The sequence below is a fragment of the Phaethon aethereus genome, assembly GCF_964289735.1.
Source record: "Phaethon aethereus genome assembly, chromosome: 2".
Classification (NCBI taxonomy): Eukaryota; Metazoa; Chordata; class Aves; order Phaethontiformes; family Phaethontidae; genus Phaethon; species Phaethon aethereus.
Window position 1 is genome coordinate 117949429 of NC_138582.1, and position 22632 is coordinate 117972060.

The following is a 22632-nucleotide window of genomic DNA, read 5'->3' on the forward strand; positions in this document are numbered from 1 at the left end:
TGATGCCAGATGCTATAGCACCATTCCTTTGTTCCTCACTGCTAGCACCACAGCATTAAACAAACTTGCTTTGCTAAGACATTCTGACAGTCCCATTTCACAACATCATTGGTTTTGAGAATGGAGTTACTTCCCATAGCTACTTTTAACTCTTTTTGGATCAGTGTTAAATAAAATGTGCAAACATATAATCATTTGCATAGCAAATCTCAAGGGACTGACCCTGAAATAGAAATCCAAACTGTTAGGTTTAAGATATTTCTATAATCAGAATTCACTTAAAATGGTAAATAATAAAATACACATTTTTCCATTTTAAGTCTAGTAGAAAAGGTATTTCTGATTTAGCATTCTTATAGTTACTAGTTTAAAAAGTTGAAATATTGATGGTTCTTTGCATTGAAATGTTATTCCTTTGGAATCTTCAAGACTCTGTAATTGCTATTTTCAAATACTGTGATGAAATATGGCCTGGAATCCTTGCTCATAAGGGTACATAAAGGGATTTTTCCACTATTAGCAGGATCTTCAACATCCCAAATTTCAGGCATACTGCAACCAGGCCTAGAAAACATAGGAATATGAAAAGAGAAATGAAGAAATGCCATCAAAAAGCATACAGCTTGCTGAACTCAGTTTTATACACCACCCATGAAAACTTGATTGTGCCTTCTACACTTTAAGGTTGTCTTTGTACTAGAAATTCTTAGCAGAGTACAAAAATCAATAAATATAGTAGTAATTCAAAAAATAGTATTGAGAATATGTAAAATTTGCCTGCTTTTGTGGTTACATGATTAGTAAGAATTAATTTGGAGGAGGAAGCAAATAAAACAACACAAATTATACAATATAAATTATCAGACACCTTTACAACTTCCTGTAAATCAGATGGTGATGTTCACACTCCTAACATTTCTAAAGAAAACTCAGGAAAAAAAACACCTATTAAAATGTAGTAACTCCTTGCTTTTTTATTAAGGCACATAACCAACATCAATTCCCTGTGCATTTATCTTTTGAAGGTAGAACTACTGAGAATTTCCTAATTTTGTCAAAGATAATAGCAAAGAAATAGAACAGATTAATTTAATTTTATTCTAAATGCAAATAAAATAACATAAAAAAATCCAAACTAATTGTGTTCTAAAGGTCAAAAAGAGAACTTGGGGGGAAAAAAAAGCAGCATCGCTTTTTCTTAAGGACAGCTTAAATATGATAAAATTTTGGTGCTCAAACTGTCTTTTACTCTACACCTTTTATATATACTGAAAACCCAGTATGAACACACATCTGTTCTTGCCATCAAAGAATGACCTGTCTCACTTATGAATCTCTTCTGTCTGTTACAGTGAAGTTTGAAAATACATACAACACAGCTTCTCAGGTACACACAAAGACGACAAGGTTACTAATGTGGGTAAAGTTAATTATACTTACTAATATATCTGGAGATGCTGGGCAAAAATGTATTTTCGACACTTAATAAAGCACAGATCAACATTTCAAAACTACTACTGGATACGAATCTTAGACTACATATTTGAGTGGCATGTCATTCTTTTGAGAAAGACAGATTACTCACTTTTTTCTGCTTACACACAATGACTCTTCCAGAATGTAGTAATTCACTCCCAGTTTTACCAATTCTCTTTTTACCTCTTTTGCAGGTTTTCGACTGTACATGGAATACACTACTTTAGTTCTGGCCCTTCAAAAAGGAAAATACAAAAGTTAGCTGGCAACACAGCATGAAAATGTAAGCATTAACTTTAGACTGGACAGAAAGGCTTTTTATTTCACAAGATAACGAGGCTAAAACAAAGTTTAAATTAATAGTGCTACTTGCTTTAATGTGATTGCCTCTTCGCAAATATAATTATACCAAGAACAATGGTATAATTGTTCCAACAGCCCTTTGATTTTTCTGTGCCAGTACACAACTTTGTAACACAATCTCTAGTTACTGTGAAAAGAAAATGTAACGATGTCAAAGCAATGCATTCACCATATAATATTCAAGGCTAGAAACAACCTTCATAGAATCACAGAATAGTTTGGATTGGAAGGGACCTTTAAAAGGTCACCTAGTCCAACTCCCCTGCAATGAGCAGGGACACCTTCACCTAGATCAGGTTGTTCAGAGCCCCATCCAACCTGACCTTCAATGTTGCCAGAGTTGGGGCATCTACCACCTCTCTGGGCAACCAGTGTTTCACCACCCTCATTGTGGATTTTTTCTTCCTTATATCTAGTCTAAATCTATCATCTTTCAATTAAAACCATTACCCCTTGTCCTATCACTACAGGCTCTGCTAAAAAGTCTGTCCTCGTCTTTCTTAAACACCCTTTAAGTACTGGAAGGCTGCAATAAGGTCTCCCCAGAGTCTTCTCTTCTCCAGGCTGAACAACCCCAGCTCTCTCAGCCTGTCCTCATAGGAGAGGTGTTCCATCCCCTCGATCATTTTTGTGGTCCTCCTCTGGATCCTCTCCAACAGGTCCATGTCTTTCCTGTGCTGAGGGCTCCAGAGCTGGATGCAGTACTCAGGTGAGGTCTCCCCAACATGGAGCAGAGAGAGGCAGAATCACCTCCCTCGACCTGCTCACCATGCTTCTTTTGATGCAACTCAGGATATGGTTGGCCTTCTGGGCTGCGAGCGCACATTGCTAGCTCATGTCCAGCTTTTTCCTCCACCAGTACTCCCAAGCCCTTCTCAGCAGGGCTGCTCTCAACCCCTTCATCCCCCAACCTGTACTGATACCTGAGGTTTCCCCAACCCAGGTGCAGGTCCCCGCACTTGGCCTTGTTGAACCTCATGAGGTTCACACAGGCCATGCCACGAGCTTGTCCAGGTCCCTCTGGATGGCATGCCGTCCCTCAGGCGTGTCAACCACATCACTCAGTTTGGCGTCGTCTGCAAATTTGCTGAGGGTGCACTATATCCCACTGCATGTGTCATTGATGAAGATATTTAATAGTACTGGTCCCAGTAAGGACCCCTGAGGGACATCAGTCATCACTATCTCCATCTGGACATTGAGCTGTTCACTACCACCCTCTGGGTGCAACCATCCAACCAATTCCGCATCCACCAAACAGTCCACACATCAAATCCATACCTCTCCATTTTAGACAGAGGGATGTTGTGCAGGACTGTGTCAAAGGCCTTACAGAAGTCCAGACAGAGGACACTGGTAGCTCTTCCCTTGGCCTTCTATAATGGAGTGACCACATCAGTGGACACTAGGTTGGTCAGGCAGGACTTGCCATTGGTGAAGCCACACTGGCTGTCTCAAATCACCTTCCTGACCTCCATGTGCCTTTGCATAGCTTCTAGGAGGATCTATTCTATGACCTTCCCCGGCACAGAGGTGAGGCTGACACGTCAGTAGTTCCCGAGGTCCTCCTTGCTACCTTTTTTAAAAATGGGTGCAATGTTTCCCTTTTTCCAATCTACAGGGACTTCACCTGACTGCCATGACTTTTCAAGTATCATGGAGAGTGGTTTGGCAACTGCATCAGCCAATTCCCTCAGGACTCTGGGATGCATCTCATCAGGTCCCATAGACTTGTACATGTTCAGGGTTCTCAGGTGGACCCTGATTGGTCTGGAGGTGATCAGAAGAAGTCATCTGCCCAGTCTCTCTGGAAAAGGCCATACTCATTGCCCTTTTTCAGTTTTTTTTTAAATGCAGAGCGCAAGATCTGATGTCTGCCTAAGCTGAATCAAGCAAAATCATCACTTGTAAACCATGATCCTGTTTATATTACCCAGTAATATCCCCCTTTTGGTTGTGGAAACCATGACGTTAACTCCTGATCATTTTCCAATGCTGTATCACGCTTCTTTTATCACCTACTGTATGATAGCTTATTTTCCCCAAACATGCCCTGTCCTGTATTTTTGTAGTTAGAATAGAATAAAATAGAATATTTCAGTTGGAAATGATCATCTAGTCCAACTGCCTGACCAGTTTAGGGCTGACCTAAAGTTAAAGCCAGTTAATAACAGACATAGAACTAAGGCATGTAAAATCAATCACCTCCTTGTCTTGTGTTTTTTTTAACCTGTTTTACCAAATTAACAAAAAATGATGCCATGATATTAAAATTAAAATAAGAAGTTAATGACCTCTTCAGATAAATCAACTTCAATTTATAAAAATATCCTGATTTTGAAAATAACAAAGTACAAAACTCAGTAAATCCATTACAAAATTTCAGTTTCAACTTGTCTTAATATTTCAATAATTAGATATATTATAATGAAAAAAATTACAACCAGTCACAGAAAGCTAAACTGGCTATCTTGAGGAAAAAATTCACGTCTGTCTACAATGTCAGGAGTAACGAGAATGAAGAAAGGATATAGTAGTATACGTTAATTCCAATTCCATAATTATATTCTGCTTTTTTCTGAATATAAGTTTGAAGCTATATCTATCCTGCAGTATATACTTTCTGATAAACACAAATCCTGAAGAAATACTGCATGTGTTTTCAATCTGACTAAAATAACAAATTGAGTTCTATGGGGTTTTAACAAATTTTCCTTACTTTCCTACTGTATACCATGAACATTAAGAGAATTAATAGCAAATAAAAGCAAATCCTCAACTTTTAAATTTACCTTAATCCTGCATCTTCATAGTGAGGATGATTTACAATAGGACGAAGCGTGGACAATTTAACACTTGCCATCGTAGGCATCGCTCCTGCGAAAACTGCATCTGAAATACAGCATTAAAGACATTTTTAAAATGAAGAATCAAGCAGTAAAAGCAGAGAACCAATCTTCAAATATCTCAACAGTGATCCTGTAGGTAGGGTACTCTTTTTGAAAAGGCCTTACATGGCGCTAACAGGAGATGGACAAAATCTTTTTTTTTTTTTTTTAAACCTCAAACTCAATACAAGTCATTAGATAACTAAACATCTAAGAACAGAAATTTAATACATCCTATTCTTCTTGAATGGGTAGAATAACATAGTCATTATGACAACATGTTTTTGTTTGTCACTTCTTACACCATTGTTAAATGAGCAATAAAAAAAATCTTTGTTCACTTCAACTTGAAAGTATTTTCCTGCTAGAAAGTTAATTACTTTGTTTCCAGCTAGTTTTCTGACCCTTTTACTCATTTTAGTCAAAGGATGCATGCAACCACAGCACACACACTTTGAATTCTCTTCTACTTTTGTTGTAGAAATACACCACTAGTGGCTACAATTTCCAGACTGTTAGCCTGGAGTCTAACAAAGCAAGCTTTTGATGTTTTTTTCATTTGAGATAGCTTCTATAGGGACCTGTATATGTGACTAAACCATGGCTTTAGGATAGTCCCAAGGCAAGGTCACAGATAGCAGCAACACCTCTGCAGCCATTCATACCAAGTTCTATAGTTACATCTCACAGTAAATGGGGAACATCATACATTATTAAATAGGTTACCTTGTCTGGTATTGACTTTTATCCACTCTAAAAGTTCCTCTTGTGGCAAATTGCTAAATTCTCCCATGATATTCCACTGAGTTTGAAGGTTTGCTGATCCCTCTATTGCCATCAATGCTAAAATAGCAAAGACCAATGTTTTGGGCTGGATTTTACAGAAGAGCCATCCAAATAACTGAAATGCAAGAATCAGTTAATTTCTAGACAACAATTCCGTAATGTTGGATGCAGCATAACTCATTTTTATTTCTCTATAAGGAATCTAACATACATTACTATATGAAACATCTCTGCTATTGCTTCTCCATTAAACTTCCATGAGACCTCATAAAAAGTATTCATGTTTACCGAATGTAGGGTACTATATTTGTAATTCTACAAAACAAAAAAGAAAATTGACACTAATGTAGCTTTTAAAGTTTCATTCAAATGTCAATTCTGCAAGTAAAGATGATTCAGTAATACTAACTGCACTTTTACAGTATTTTATCTGCTGTTTACATCAACAGTTTCTAGCTGTAGTATATGGATTAGAGATTGTACTGCAAACTTCCGAAAACAGAAATCAGAAGTGCAGACTTTGGGGACATAAGGTTAATGTTGCTTTATATTCTACTCCCCTTTCTTGAACTGAAAAAAATGGCCCTTTCATTTTTTACTAAAGATTGTTTGCCAGAGGCTCTAAGCAAATACTCATAAATATGTGAAAAGGGTAGGAAAGAAGTACCAAATTTGCTATTTCCAAGCTTAGTTTGAGGAAGAACACTTTATCTCATCCATATCTGACCTAAACCTTAAATAAGACAAAGTATGAATTACTTTTTTTTCTCAAGTTATTGTTAATTAGAAGTAAGGCTCCACGTTTCAAAAATAACAAACCTGCACTAAATAATATATTTCAGAGTACCTTTACCCATTTTTTTAATTAAAACATGAAATGACAAAACAGAGTTTCACAGTAAAACGGCCCACTATGCTGACTACACCAATTAGATATCAATGTATGCTATCTTTGCTATAAACTAACTGTAAACTACTTAAGATTATTGAAACTCCCAAGCCACCTCTCCAAAAATGCAGTGCACTCTACTCTTATCCTCAAAGACTTGCTAAACATTCGAGCAAGAACAGCAGTACTATCCAGGGAAACTTAATATACTAAATATGCCTGACGACTGTGTAGGTCTGGAAGGGTGAAGGGAAATAAATTCATTTGTACGCTGCTCCACATGAGCAAACCTTTTTACCAAGTCACAAAAATGTCACTTCAAGAACATGTTAAAACTTTGGAATTCTTTATTAAGTTCCATGGTTTTTCAAATCAAAGAAAAATCACATTCCTATCATGCTTTTATAAAACCTCATTAATGTTCAGAGTATCTAAATTTACTACTATTTTGTTTACATAAAGAGCCTAGAATGGTCGAACGTATATGCAATGCAAAAGAAGCATTTCTTTTACAGGATGCTGTTCCTTATGTGTTTTTTCTATCGATCCAAGTGGTTTTATTTCTGTCAAACGACTATGTTAAGTCTTTCTCCAGCTATTTTTCTTTTCTTTCAAAATTTCCACTCAGGATAGTATAATTGCTCCTAACAGAAAGGGGAAATGTGCGGATGTAGAGAGTTATAACTTTTATTGTCCATCAGGTACCACAAACTGCAACATTGAGGTAATGGAAAGTACACAGATTCGTGCAATGGGCTGAAAGAACACAACATAAAAAATTCCTTTTCCATGTGCAGAATAATTCTAGTATGGCTTTTGCCTGTTTGTTCGTTTTTGGGTTGCGTTTGAAATGTCCACCTCAGGCTGACTGTTCACTAATAAAAGGATGTATTTTGAAAGGCAGCCGATTAATGAGTTATTGATCTATAGCCTCAAAATAAATTAGTTATACTAACATAACACTGCAGGTAAACTTTCATGGTCTGATAGAGGAAGGGATAGTGTTGACCTTAATTACAATGAGATAATTACATATGTTAAACTTGCTTAAATTTTTCTTACAGCTGTAAAAACAAACTGTTGCTTATTAACTTATCCTTTAGGCAAACATCTAAAACTTTACATGATGATAAATGTACAAAGTGTTAATTGCTTGCTCACAAGTCCCATCTTCCCCTTTTCATCTCCCTCCATCACAGCAATTCTTCTGAATCTATATTGCACATATGGTCAGATTTTTCAACTTCAAAATACTACTTCTGCTTCAGCCAGTAGGACAGAAAAAGCTCACTAAAAACCACTTGATAGTTTCCTGACCCTACCCCCCAAAAAAAAAAAAGTTTTCTTATCCCTTTGCTTGCTTAAGTCAGAGCAGAAGTGATCTGACCAATAGTGGCTCAACAGCCTGACGGGCCAGTGTTCCCCTCTCATGCTGAAGCCAGTCATGTATTACCTGGAAAATTGCCAGCCGCTCCCTACTAAAGGCATACATCAGTCAGACCAGAAAAAATCCGGCTTGTCTTTTACAGGTATCAGCACCAACCTAGGGAACACACCGAAAAGGCTAAGGAACCTTCACTGGTAACAACACAAGGGAATTTATTCTATTTTTACTTTCATTGTTGGGTACTCTTGAACACAGGTATGTACTTCTAATGCCCAAGCCAGGGCCAGGATAATCACAGGCCTTATTATATGGGGCAGCTGGTGATACACCATCTTCTGCACCGAAGAACTGTCCAAACGGCAGTAATCTAAAGCCTTACCTTCCCTAGCATTCAAGACCTATTCCTTTCAAGACAACTGTGCCTCCATGATGCTGCAAAGGAGCACAAAAAAAAACTCACTGGACCTGAGCCATCTGGTCCAACAGGGGCAGCTCGCAGAATAGGTTATACATCTGAATCCGTAGCTTCCTGAGAAGTTTACTGTCACTCTACAACCACAGAAAACAGGAGAACAACCCAAGGGCTAAAATGCACTCAGAAGCAGAAGAAAAGAAAATATTGATAAAATCCTGTGAACCTGTCCTTTTTCCAGTATTTACACAGTGTTACGATGTGGCATCCTCCAAGATCCAAAATGCAACGATTACCAAAAGCACCAGTTTTTATTAACTGACCTGACGACCTTAGCTGCAGTACTAAAACGAAAACCACAATGATCCATGATGAATCACTGTAGTGCCATTACTCAGGTGCTTTAACAAAAGAGAAGTAAAGATATCACCATCTGAAAATTTTACTAATTTGCTATATAGCAACTAACTTACTATATGGAAAAAGGCAAAACGAGGCTACATATTAATAGACATCATTCTTAGCAGCTCATCTTTTAGTCATTACCAGTTGCAAGGTACTTTCTCCTATCTTCCAGAGATCATTGCTCTCCATACAGAAAAAAAAAAGTTCAGATTCTATTGTTTTTCAATTCTCAGAGGGCTGAGAGGCCTTTCCCTGTGGCACAAAACATAGAAATACTTTTAGTTTTAAACTTCACTAGAAAATTCTACAAAAATTTTTCAATGACAGGGCAGAAAAGCCCATCAATTTTTTGGGGGAGGGGGAACACAGAGTTAAAACAAGAAGATTTAAAAACAAATTAACTTTGGACAGAATTAATTTATTGTAATTGTTATCTAAAAATAGTACATTAGAAGAAAATAGACTTTTTGCTTTTCTGACTTTTGAAAAGCAGCTTCATTTCAAATTACTCAGAAACTTCTTGTGGAAGTTCATTCAGAAGAATTTAACCATGGTGTAACTGCTGTTACTTAAACAACCAGACCACCTAAAAGGGCACTAATACTCCAAGAACTACTAAGGAGTACTAAGCTGGGAAACAGAACACCTTGGAATCTTAGTGAATCGCAAGAGCATAGAGGAAAAGTAAATAAAGTTACTTTTTAAAGAGGATTTTAGCATTTTATATGTTCACTGTACAGATTCATTTGATGTTGGCAAACAGCACTTTTACCTATGCCAAGTAACAGAACAGGCAACAAGAAAGTGATGAGCACAACACTGAAGCACACTGATACTGCGTAGCCTGTCCAGCACTATCAAGAAGTGTCCTTCCCTGAAAGAACATCCAGGGAATCAATCCAGTTTTCTGGGAAACAGTCACATGTTCAACTGCCTTAACATGGGACAACTTTCTCCTCTTTGCATAATTCTGTCTCATTCACTCACCTTCGGTTGTAGGACACAGGTGTCAGATGTTCCACAACCAATAACTGTCTCCACCATACAACCCTAACTCACCTTTAGGACAGGCTCCAACCACAGATATTGTGGGAAAAACAACATGTATCGGGCATTATAGTCTGTATCATATTGCATATGCACAAGGCAGCCTGAAAAAGGCTGTACATACACCATTGGTTCTGCCACTCCGGATTTTGAGTACTGAGCTTTGTAATGTTATTCTTGTATTTCTTCCATTTTCAAGAACAGCAAACCTAACAACTCAGGTTTCTCATTAAAATATTAATTTTCTTCCCCAGCCATTGCTAGTTTCCTCAGCCTATCAAATATTTTTCTCTTTTCCTTCTTCTGTATTATGTCCACAATGGTTCTTAGCACTGGATTCTTTCTCCCACTCACCCTCATGGTGATGTTCTCCATACAGACTTTTTCACGAGTTCCCCATCTCATCTTTCCAATTTGTTTTCTAGTTAGTAAGCCCAGCTCACTATTAATCATAATCTTTCACATTCTCAGTGTGGGATACTTATTTTGTGTGATGTAAATAACACTTTCTACAAAATCACAGCATGGCTGAGGTTGGAAGGGACTTCTGAAGGTCATCCGGTCCAGCCCCCATGCTCAATGAGGGCCACCTAGAGCCAGTTGCCTGGGACTGTGCCCAGCTTTTGAGTATCTCCAAGGATGGAGACTCCACAGTCTCCCTGGGCAACCTGTGCCAGCGCTTGGTCACCTTCATAGTGGAAAAGTGTCTCCTGGTGTTCAGAGGGAACCTCCTGTGTTTCAATGCGCATCACCTCTGGTCTTGTCACTGGCATCACTGAAAAGAGCCTGCCTCTGTTCTCTTTACACCCTCCCTTCAGGTATTTGTATATGTTACAGAATCACACAATCATTAAGGTTGGAAAGGACCTTCAAGATCATCAAGTCCAACCATTAACTCAACACCACCATGCCCATTAAACCATGTCCCAAAGCACCACATCCACACGTTTTTTGAATACTTCCAGAGATGGTGACTCTACCGCCTCCCTGGGCAGCCTGTTCCAATGCTTGACCACTCTCTTGGTGAAGAAATTTTTCCTAATATCCAATCTAAACCTCCCCTGGCATAACTTGAGGCCATTTCCTCTTGTCCTATCTCTAGTTACTTGGGAGAAGAGACCCACACCCACCTCGCCACAACCCCCTTTCAGGTAGTTGTAGAGAGCGATAAGGTCTCCCCTCAGCCTCCTCTTCTCCACACTAAACAACCCCAGTTCCCTCAGCCACTCCTTGTAAGACTTGTTTTCCAGATCCCTGACCAGCTTTGTTGCCCTTCTTCAGACACGCTCAAGCACCTCAACATCCTTCTTGTAGTGAGGGGCCCAAAACTGAACACAGTATTCAAGGTGCGGCCTCACCAGTGCCAAGTACAGGGGCACAATCACTTCCATACTCCTGCTGGCCACACTGTTTCTGATACAGGTCAGGATACTGTTGGCCTTCTTGGCCACCTGGGCACACTACTGGCTCATGTTCAGCTGGCTATCAGCCAGCACCCCCAGGTCCTTTTCCGCCGGGCAGCTCTCCAGCCACTCCTCCCCAAGCCTGTAGTGTTGCATGGGGTTGTTTTCAGAAACAGGAGGGCTAAGCATGGGGTTGTTGTGGCCAAAGTGCAGGACCTGGCACTTGACCTTATTAAACCTCATACAGTTGACCTCGGCCCATCGATCCAGCCTGTCCAGATCCCTCTGCAGAGCCCTCCTACCCTCCAGCAGATCAACACTCCCACCCAACTTGGTGTCATCTGCAAACTTACTGAGGAAACTTACTCGATCCTCTCATCCACATCATCAATAAAGATATTGAACAAGACCGGCCCTAGAACCGAGCCCTGGGGAACACTGCTTGTGACCGGCCACTAGCTGGATTTAACACCATTCACCACAACTCTCTGGGCTCGGCCGCCCAGCCAGTTCTTTACCCAGCGAAGAGTACACCTGTCTAAGCCCCGAGCCGCCAGTTTCTCCAGGAGAATGCTGATAGGATTGCCCTGAGGCTCCTCTTCTCCAGACTCAACAGTCCCAGCTCTCTCAGCCTTTCCTCATAGGGCCTTCGTGGCCCTTTGCTGGACTGTCTCTAGTATGTCCATGTCTCTCTTGTACTGGTATGTCCTTGTCTCTCTTTTACTGGGGAGCCCAGAACTGGACACAGCACTCCAGCTGTGGCCTCACCACTGCTGAATAGAGCACCTCTCCCAACTTGCTGACAACACTCCTCCTAACACAGCCCAGGATGCTGTTGGCCTTCTTTGTAGCAAGGGTATATTGCTGGCTCATGTTCAACTTGGTGTCCACCAGAACCCCAGGTCCTTTTCTGCAAAGCAGCTTTCCAGCTGGTCAGGCCCCAAGCATGTACTGGTGCCTGGGGTTGTTCCTCCCCAAGTGCAGAACTTTGGAGCTCCCCTTTGTTGAACTGCATGAGGTTCCTGCCAGCCCATTTCTCCGGCCTGTTGAGGACCCTCTAAATGGCAGCACATCCATTTGGTGTACCACCAGAGCCACTCCTCCCAGCTTTGTACCTTTAGCAAACTTGCTGAAGATGTACTCTGTCGCATCATACAGACCATTAACAAAGACGCTGAACAGGATTGGACCCAGTATTGACCCCTGGAGTACACTGCTATTTGCTGGCCTTCAATCAGTACCACTGATTAACCTTCTCTAGGCCCAGTCGTTCAGCCAGTTTCCAATCCACCTCCCTGTCTGCTTGCCAGACAACAGAATGCTTACCCTACTTTTGCTGCAACTGTAAGCTTCTGAAACAGCTATTTAGATACAGACTCAATCAAGTTCACATCTCAAAAACACAGATGCTGAAACATGGAAAGCCAATTCTAACACCTTTTGTATCTGGAGAAAATCTAGTAATGTTTTATGTTATGCATGATTTCAAGCTAAGAAAATTAAATCTGAGTTAGGCATATGACTTGATTTTTAAGGCTGAAATGTTTTCAACATGCAAGACTTCAAAACTGTACTTCTGGAAAGAATACACAAAAAAAGATGCAAGGCAGTAAGCTCTAATGAGTTGTGAAAATACAGTGTAAACAAAGTCAAACACTGTTTAGATAAAATTAATAGTCAGTAACAAACTTGCAATGGCATAGAAATGTCTACATACATTAAAATCCAGTGTACGTCTCCCTGTGCTCAAGCTTAATATACAGCATATTAACTCATAGTCATGCAATTGGACAAGTTGCATAAAACAAGACATTTGCTTTATTTGGGTAGAGGGGAGAATGGAACTTGTGTAACCATATATTTTGACAGGTTTATTTTTAACTGGTACACTCAGATTCAGCAATTACACACAGAAATTTACTTTAGGACAAATATCTGCGTAATACTGTAAGTACTGAGATAGCTACAGGATTAAAAAAAGACCTTACCTGTTTTGAACACACCAAGGAAGCCATAACACACAGATGTGGTGTCAAAAACAGTTTTAGTCTCATGATTAAAATTGCTAGGACACTGTATGCCAACAGCTGCAGCGCATGGTATACCAGCTGCAAAAAAACCAAAAACAAACACACAGAATCATAATATTTGCATACTTTTCATTTGCGTCTTAAATATACAACATTATCAGTACAGTTTAAGTGACAAGCTTGTCTGAAAAAAGAATCCAAGTCAAAGTAAAGATTTTCACATTTCAGATAGTGCTAAGGACTTTGTTGCCTTTTTTCTAAAGTGTATGCAGTATGCTAAGCTATGGAACAACAAGAAGGATAAACATTAGCATTAAAACCAAAAGGAGCGGGAGAAATGTCTAGTTATGCAAAAGATCCTGAAACATAAACACACAATAATATATGCAAAATTTTTTGTATAACCTCTTTATAGAAGTGAAATGACTTTGCTATTTAATATCTAAAATACTTAAGTATGAAATGAAAGAGGCAAATAAATTCATCCTTGGTACTCACACAAGCACAGGCAGCTTGCTTTAGTACTCTCAGAAAAGGTTAAAAAGCATCAGAGATGTCACTCACCACTCCTAACATTGAATCTATGTTACTTGTGGAAATGTTGAGGTGAATCATAGAGGCATTTTTGCAATCAGTGCTTTTATCTCATTGATTATCATATTTTGAATGGCATGAGATTTCTCTCATAGCACAAACCACAAAAAAGGTCGTTAAGAAAGTTTTGCACTATCCTTGCTGAGTTAATTGCAAATAAATAAACCACATAGGAAAGCAGCCATTCAATTACATTTTTTGCATAATTTTATCAAAAGAACCATATGTAGAATTGTTTTCATTATGGCATATTTCAAAACAGAATTTTAACATTATCTGTCACATGAATCTCCAGTAAAGGCACCAATCTCCTTCTCAGTCTATATGGGGAAAACAGAAGGTCCAGCATGATTTCAGTGTCTTTCTGTACTGCTACAACAAAAGCTCAAACGATTCCTCTCTCGCACTGCCACCCCACCATTAGCTAGTATATTTTTTGATCAACATTCCAGAGTTATTCTGGTGGCATACTGGACCCAATTTAAGATGGGGAAAAAAAAGATGCAAATACCTTCAAATAAACCATGTATCGGCATCAGACGATTGCAATCTGTATTTCAATATTGCGTATTCACATTAACATACAAAAAAAAAATTGTGCAGAAAAAGAACCTTACCTCACCATGGTTAAAACGTTCCTCTCTGAATAAAAAACAGAAAATCACATTATTTGTTTTTGTACTAAAGAAGCACTGGTTTTAAAGTAATCTATAGTGGCTCTAGACAACTGAACTAACCTAACTCCTAACACAGCCTGAGTCAGAACCTGCACAGATTTTTTTTCACCTCTGACAAGCCTTGAGATATATTGCAAATCAGTAACTATCTTCCTCAATCCCTGTACCTATTTGGAAATCAGAAAATAAATTTCAGCAGTTTTTTAATTACTTCCATGAATTATTTCATACATAGAACAGCTTATTTAGAAAATGAAACCTCAGTAACATAAAAGAGGCAGAGCACTTGTACCAAAAGAAGAGTCAGTCGTTTACTCAGATACAACATAGATTGGTTTTGGATTCTCAGAAGGAAATACAAATGTGAAGAGTCAAAATCATGTATATTTGTTGTTCTCCAAAAACATCTGTGAAGACAGGATGCCAAATCATGCCCACATCTGTTGAAATCTTGATAATGGCCAATAGACTATGGGAAGCAGAGATCACTGACATTATTTTGACACTGTCTCCCATAACATCCTCATAATGAAGCTCAGGAAGTATGGGTTGGATGAGTGGACTGAGAGATAGATCGAGAGCTGGCTAAGCAGAGCTCAAAGGGTTGTGGTCACCAGCGCAGAGTCCAGTTAGAAGCCTGTAGCTAGTGGTGTCCCCAGGGATCAGTACTGGGTCCAGTTTTGTTCAACATCTTCATCAATGACCTAGATGAAGGGCTGGAATGTACCCTCAGCAAGTTCGCCGATGATGCAAAACTGGGAGGAATGGCTGATACACCAGAAGACTCTGCTGCCACCAACACGGGATCTGGACAGACTGGAGAGTTGGACAGAGGGGAACCTCATGAAATTTAACAAGGACAAGTGTAGAGTTCTGCACCTGGGGGGGAACAACCCCATGCACCAGTACAGGTTAGGGGTTGACCTGCTGGTAAGCAACTCCATGGAGAAGGACCTTGGAGTCCCGGTAGACAATAAGTTATCCATGGGACAGCAATGTGCCCTGGTGGCCAAGAGTGCCAATGGTATCCTGGGGTGCATTAAGAAGAGTGTGACCAGCAGGTTGAGAGAGGTTACCCTCCCCCTCTACTCTTGCGCTGGTGAGGCCTCATCTGGAGTATTGTGTCCAGTTCTGGGCTCCCCAGTTCAAGAAAGACAGGGAACTTTTGGAGAGAGTCCAATGGAGGGCTATGAGGATGATTAAGGGACTGGAACACCTCTCGTATGAGGAAAGGCTGAGAGACCTGGGGCGGTTTAGTCTGGAGAAGAGAAGGCTGAGAGGTGACCTTATCAATGTCTATAAATATCTGAAAGGTGGCTGTCAGAAGGATGGAGCCAGTCTCTTTTCAGTAGTGCCCAGTGACAGGATGAGGGGCAATGGGCATAAACTGCAGCACAGGAAGTTCCACCTCAACATGAGGAAAAACTTCTTTACTGTGAGGGTGACAGAGCACTGAACAGGCTGCCCAGAGAGGTTGTGGAGTCTCCTCCTCTGGAGACCTTCAAAACCCAACTGGAAGTGTTCCTATGCAACCTGTGCTAGATGATTCTGCTTTGGCAGGGGAGTTGGACCAGATGATCTTCAGAGGTCCCTTCCAACCCCTACCATTCTGTGATTCTGTGATTAGTGATAAATTTAAAAAAAAAAAAGGACAAAAGATATGTCAGAGAAATGACAACATTCAATTGCCCAAATTGACTGCTCTTGAGCACAGCATCAACAAGTAATGCCAAATGGCTGTGACAGGTACAGCATATATTACAGATATTTAGAAAATAAAATGCATTTGGGTTCCCTTCGTAAGGATGAAACTCAGGTATCTTTATAACCTGGGGAAAAAAAAAATAACAGGGAAGACAGAGAAGAAAGAATTTGCATTCACTAATTATAGGAGAAAAGTGAATAGGCTCATAAATAAATATTGGTTTAGGAGCAGAGCAGAAAAATAAATGATTAAATACAAAGTTTGGGGGTAAGAGGGTTAAGATGTCTAAAACTTAGTTCTAGACATCCTATAAAAATACCACATCTACTACATCCAATCCATTCAGTTACTGAACTATAAAAAATTTGCCCTTCAAAAAGGACCAACATAATGTAAAATTCTGAATTATTTAGCATATAGCAAATCAACTAAACTTCCAGCAGAAAATTCAGTTTTACATTAAAAAAGACAACAATATTTACCTTTCATATTGGCCCGCCTGAGATAAGGCCCACCTAAGGTATTTAATTGCCTTAAGAAAAGAAGAGCCAACAAAAAGTATGAATAAACTTTCAAAAGCATTCTAAAGCATTTTCAACATTTGCTCAATCAAATTACACCTGGGTAATCTCATTTTGAGTTAATGCTAAAATAAAGACATGCAATGTTTTAGCTAAAAATTCTTTTTGAGGATGTTTAATTAGCCAGGCAGTTAGCAGTTATCCCATCTGTTCCTGTGTAAACTGTAACTTGTTTTTACACACAATCAAATTTACAAAAATAGTTATAAACTTCAGTTATAGTACTCATCAGCTAAGTGACAGAAATTTTTTTGGTGCTTAATATCAAAGCAAGTTTTACCATTGACTCGGGACTACAGCCAGCATGGATTCAGCAAGGGCAAGTCCTGCCTAACCAACCTAGTGACCTTCTATGATGGAGTGATCACATCAGTGGACAAAGGAAGAGCTACCGATGTCATCTACCTGGACTTCCGTAAGGCCTTTGACACAGTCCTACACAATATCCTTCTCTCTAAATTGGGGAGACAGGGATTTGATGGGTGGGCTGTTTGGTGGATGCGGAATTGGTTGGATGGTTGCACTCAGAGGGTAGTGGTCAACAGCTCAATGTCCAGATGGAGATCAGTGATGACTGATGTCCCTCAGGGGTCTTTACTGGGACCAGTACTATTAAATATCTTCATCAATGACACATACAGTGGGATATAGTGCACCTTCAGCAAGTTTGCAGACGACACCAAGCTGAGTGATGCAGTTGACACGCCTGAGGGACAGGATGCCACCCAGAGGGACCTGGACAAGCTTGAGGCATGGCCTGTGTGAACCTCATGAGGTTCAACAAGGCCAAATGCAGGGTCCTGCACTTCGGTTGGGGCAACCCCCAGTATCAGTACAGGCTGGGGGATGAAGGAGTTGAGAGCAACCCTGCTGAGGAGGACTGGGGGTACTGGTGGAGGAAAAGCCAGACATGAGCCAGCAATGTGCGCTCGCAGCCCAGAAGGCCAACCATATCCTGGGTTGCATCAAAAGAAGTGTGGCCAGCAGGTCGAGGGAGGTGATTCTGCCTCTCTACTCCATGTTGGGGAGACCCCACCTGAGTACTGCATCCAGCTCTGGAGCCCTCAGCACAGGGAAGACATGGACCTGTTGGAGAGGATCCAGAGGAGGGCCACAAAAATGATCAGAGGGCTAGAGCACCTCTCCTATGAAGAAAGGCTAGAAGAGTTGGTGTTGTTCAGCCTGGAGGAGAGAAGGCTCCAGGAAGACCTTACTGCAGCCCCCCAGTACTTCAAGGGCTCTTCTAAGAAAGGTGGGGACAGAATTTTTAGCAGGGCCTGTAGTGATAGGAGAAAGGGTAACGGTTTTGAACTAAAAGAGGGTAGATTTGGACTAAGTATACGGAAAAATTTTTCACAATGAGGGTGGTGAAACACTGCTTGCCCAGGGAGGTGGTAGATGCCCCATCCCTGGCAACATTCCAGGTCAGGTTGTATGGGGCTCCGAGCAACCTTATCTGCTTCATGATGTCCCTGCTCCCTGCAGGGGGTTTGGACTAGATGACCTTTAAAGATCCCTTCCAACCCAAAGATTCTGTGACTGGACCTTTGCAAAAATCTACGTAAAGAGAACACAGAATTTTAAGTAAATATTTTTGAAAACCTGTCCTTTGTCTAACTGTATTGGGTTTATGTGGCAAGGTTTTGATAGCGGGGGGGATGCAGGGGTGGCTTCTGTAAGAAGAGACCAGGGGCTTGCCCCCATGTCAGACAGTGCCTGCTCCAGCCAGCTCCGAAGTAGACCTACCACTGGCCAAAGCTGAGCCCATCAGTAATGCTGGTGATGCCTCTGTTGATAACACGTTTAAGAAAAGGTTAAAAACACTGTGCAACAGCTTTAAGAGAGAGCAGTGAGGAAAATGGGAGAGAAACAATCCTGCAGACATCAACATCGGTGAAGGAGAGGTAGGAGGCGCTCTAGGCACCAGAGCAGAGATTTCCCTGCAGCTTGTGGAGAAGACCATGGTGAGGTAGGTTTTCCCGCTACAGCCCATGGAGGACCACAGTGGAGTTGATATCCACCCTGCAGCCTGTGAAGAACCCAATGCCAGAGCAGGTGGAAATGCCCTGAAGGAAGCTGCAATCCATGGAGAGCCCACACTGGATTAGGCTTTCTGGCAGGAGCTGCAACCTGTCGGGGATCCACACTGGAGCAGTCTGTTCCTGAAGGACTCTACCCTGTACAAAGGACCCAGGCTGGAGCAGTTCTTAAAGAACTGCAGCCTGTGGGAGGGACCCATTGAGCCTGGTAAGAAGGGGGTGGGGTTGAGGGGAAGGTGCTTTTAGTTTTGTTGTTGTTTCTCACAATCCTACTGTATTTTAATTGACAATAAATTAAATTAATCCTCCCCAATTCAAGTCTGTTTTTCTCATGACAGTAAATCGGTGAGCAATCTCCCTGTCCTTATCTTGACCCATGAGGTTTTGCAATACTTTTTATCCCCTGTCCTGCTGAAGACAGGGAATGAGAACACAGCTGGGCATGCACCTGGCAGCTAGCCAAGGTCAATCCACCACACTAACTTCTTCCTATTTCAAAATAAATAGCGATCCCTTAAAAAAAAAACTAAGAAGTAAATTCAAGGTAAAAGTGACCCACTAAATAAATCACTTACCCTTTTGATGATTACCCCAAAAACCACCAGAACAACTGGTAATAGTAGAGTCTTTATGTATCTTACTGGAGTCTATAATGGAAATAAACTGCATGAATTGCTTTCTATTAATTTATAATTACTTCAGTGCTGATTTTAAACAAAATAACGTAAAGAGTTCTTCCTCAAGTAAAATGTAAATTTAAACATTCAATAAAAATAAAGCAAGCTTAAAGAAACTAAAATTTAAACTCCACCCAGCAGTCATACTAGAGGTCATAATACCAGGGTTATTAGTAAGTTATTCCCAGTTCTTTGGCAAGCCACCCAAAGACTAAAAGTAGATTGTGCCTCATCCGAGTTTGAGTACTATGGGTTGAGGAATCTATAAACATTCTAAATGCACATCTAGATACTGATGAACTAAAACAGTCTACTAACGCCGCACTAAGAAGCTTCGATTACTATTCTGTAGTCTGTCTACCACATCAGATCTTTGCAGCTCAGTACATTTTACATCTACTCACAAACAGCTACTGAAAAACACATAAAATCTTATCTTTGAAGAATTGTAACCTTTCATTTATCTTTCATTCAAGCAAGCACATTTGTTAGACCCAAAAATCAAAACACTGGGGTTTTTTTAGTTCATTTAAAAGCAATAAAACCACCTAAATTTAGCTTAAGTTCATTAATGTCTCTAACCTCATGAGTAAGCACTTGAACTTACGATGGCAGTAGGAGGTTATGGCTCTCAAATGTTTTAAGTTATAAATTAAGATAAAACAAAAAGTTCCCTCTTCTGTAATCATCTTTGATCAAATTACCTCTTTTTCCATGAAGTCAAACTCTGCAGCACAGGTGTACATTAATGTATCAAAATCCTTGTAACCAATAAATTTAGATTTTAATATATTTCCTATATGAGCCTGGTAGGATATACAGAACAAAAAGCTGTAGTAAGCAAAACCTGTCCTATTTTCCACAACAAAGTAGTGTAAATATATATGAGAAATATTCCTAATTAGAATAGAAGTTTATACCATTTAAATATTTTTATAAGAGCACCAAAGATCTACTTCTGGTATAGTAAATGACATCTTTGAGTGTAACAAAGATTGGACTGTGTTAAATAAAAAGCAGAAAGCAAAAGAAAAAGGGTGTTACCATTGCAACTGGGTTCAACAAGAGTATAGTTTTGCATACTCATATATCACAGTATGAGCTTCTCATCTTTTGCCCCTTGATGCACATCTGCACATTCTTTAGCAGTAGAGTCTGACAATAAAGGGGCTGAAGCGAGGAGTCCTAGTTACAACAAGCATTTCAAAACTGTCTTAAAAATTAGCCTCAGAGGAAAGTGAACTAAGAAGCTGACTTGAAAAAATGTAGGTAGAAGTTACCCAAAATAAACAAAGCTCTATAAATCCACATTTAAAAACAAACACACAAAGCATTTACTAACACAATAGTACAGACATTTGTCTTTTCACAAACTTTGGTAATAATACCTCAAAGTGATAATACATAATGAATGAGAAAACAAATATGTAATCCCTCTCCAATTTCTCTAAAACAGACCTTGGAATTTCAGGAAAAATATATCAGTAAGGTGCCAAAATCAAAATATTATGAATTTAAAATTTTTTGAAAGACACCAACCAGATACTCAGATAAGAGAACTTACATCATCAGCTATTCCAAACACTAAAGAAGTTAGGTATTTCAAGGTGACTGTCCCAAATAACCAGGCACATCCTTCAATGACCTTAAAAGATATATTCAGAATGAAATTAACATGTCTCAACAAACTTTTAAAGAAACCTTTTCTTTTTTAAAAGTCTTATTAAATTTAGCTACTAGTTACAAACTCTCCTATGTTATCACCAATACGTACAGTAATTTCTAACCAATTACACTTCCCAAATTTGAGTACATGGGGTGTTTTAAGGTTTTTTTTGTATTTTCTATTACAGCTAAAATAATTTTGTCCAACTAATTTATATTACAGCTGTACTGCTGCACACGACATTGTAGCAGAGGAGGTACCAAAGTTAACTTTAAACAGGAGCAGCCTGTCAATTCCATCTGTTTTGCATTCATCACCAGTGTGTACTGATTACTTCCCACCCACAGCCTCAGGTTGTACTACTCTGCTAATTCAAATCTTTGGAGGGATTTGCTGATTTATAGAACCTTCCCAAGATAATCTCAAATTAGAAACTGAAGGAAATATAAAGAAAGTATGTACAATTACCACTTTTAGTTACATATCATGTTCATCCCTGTACCAGAAACATTAAATTCCTGGTTATCTAGCTTAAACTATCTAATTCGTTATAAAACTGGATCAACTGAATAGGACAACCTGACTCAGTATCTTGCATCTGGCACCAGCAGCAGATGCTTTCAGAGAGAATATAACAACAAAATACAAACTGATCTTTACCCTAATTTAACCAGGGTTTTTATGTGACAACAGGTTGCATTCCATCATGCTATTTAATGGCTACAAAGGAACCTAAATTCCTAGGAGGTACCTAAACCTTTTCTGAATTCCTTTTTTTTTTTTTGCTTTTACAGTATCTTTCTTTTCTTTTATAAGATTGTTGCTACAATCATAAGGGGCACTAAATAAACTATAATTATATTCTACTTCTGTTCACTGGCTTTGTCATATTTACCTTTATTTTACAAGATGTAGAATTCTAACCTATTTTAAAATCTCAGCTATTTAGCGGTTCTACATTAATAATTATCTTAATACTCCACTTAAAGTTGATGGTAGTACATTTTGGGGAAAGGCACTGTATTTCTTACTGTTATTTTTTTAAGACACATTGACTGAGACTGCATGTGATATTTAGGATGCTAAGCATGAGTTTACAAAATAAGAAAATATTTTCTGTTTTCTCTGCAGTTCCTTCTCCATGACTTCCACCATCTATTTTCCTTTTTGATGCCTGCTCAGTAATAAATTGATGTGTTCAGAGAACTTTTCATAAGAATAACAAAGATTTCTCTGTTTCGTGACAAGGACTTATTTAGGATCAATTATTTTATAGACATACTTAGGGTGGTGGTAGTCTTCTTTTGACAGCTTACTATTTAATTCCACTCTTTGTTTCTTACCTTCTAACATTCACACCTTATCCCATGGAGCTTATTTTCTTTTATAGTTCCAGTTAGATATCTTCCCCAAAAGGTTTCTGAAATTCAAGTGCATTACATTCACCCACACACCCTTATCTACATCCTTGAAGTCAATTACATTTGTAAGGTATGACTTCCTTTCACAGAGGCTGTACTGGACCTATCTAATGTACATATAGCCATAACAACTTCATCAGTGTTCAAGTTTTTATTCTTTTACAAAAGTTAGACTTATTGGTCTGC

At 39.4% G+C, this 22632-nt stretch overlaps 1 protein-coding gene across 1 annotated transcript in view; it reads right to left on the reverse strand.

The window, feature by feature from the left end:
* Window positions 1-407: 407 nt before the first annotated feature.
* The window catches only part of DPY19L1 (dpy-19 like C-mannosyltransferase 1), a gene marked incomplete at its 3' end in the record, with an annotated part of 55118 nt that continues 32893 nt past the window's right edge, over window positions 408-22632 (reverse strand). Inside the window, exons 14-23 of the mRNA XM_081996652.1 lie at window positions 20924-21004; window positions 20064-20165; window positions 19258-19329; window positions 16545-16594; window positions 14298-14322; window positions 13045-13164; window positions 5454-5628; window positions 4632-4731; window positions 1586-1711; window positions 408-564 (exon numbers count right to left, since the gene is read on the reverse strand). Of these exons, the coding sequence (XP_081852778.1) occupies window positions 408-564; window positions 1586-1711; window positions 4632-4731; window positions 5454-5628; window positions 13045-13164; window positions 14298-14322; window positions 16545-16594; window positions 19258-19329; window positions 20064-20165; window positions 20924-21004 (1008 nt within the window). The remainder of the gene's footprint in view (window positions 565-1585; window positions 1712-4631; window positions 4732-5453; window positions 5629-13044; window positions 13165-14297; window positions 14323-16544; window positions 16595-19257; window positions 19330-20063; window positions 20166-20923; window positions 21005-22632) is intronic.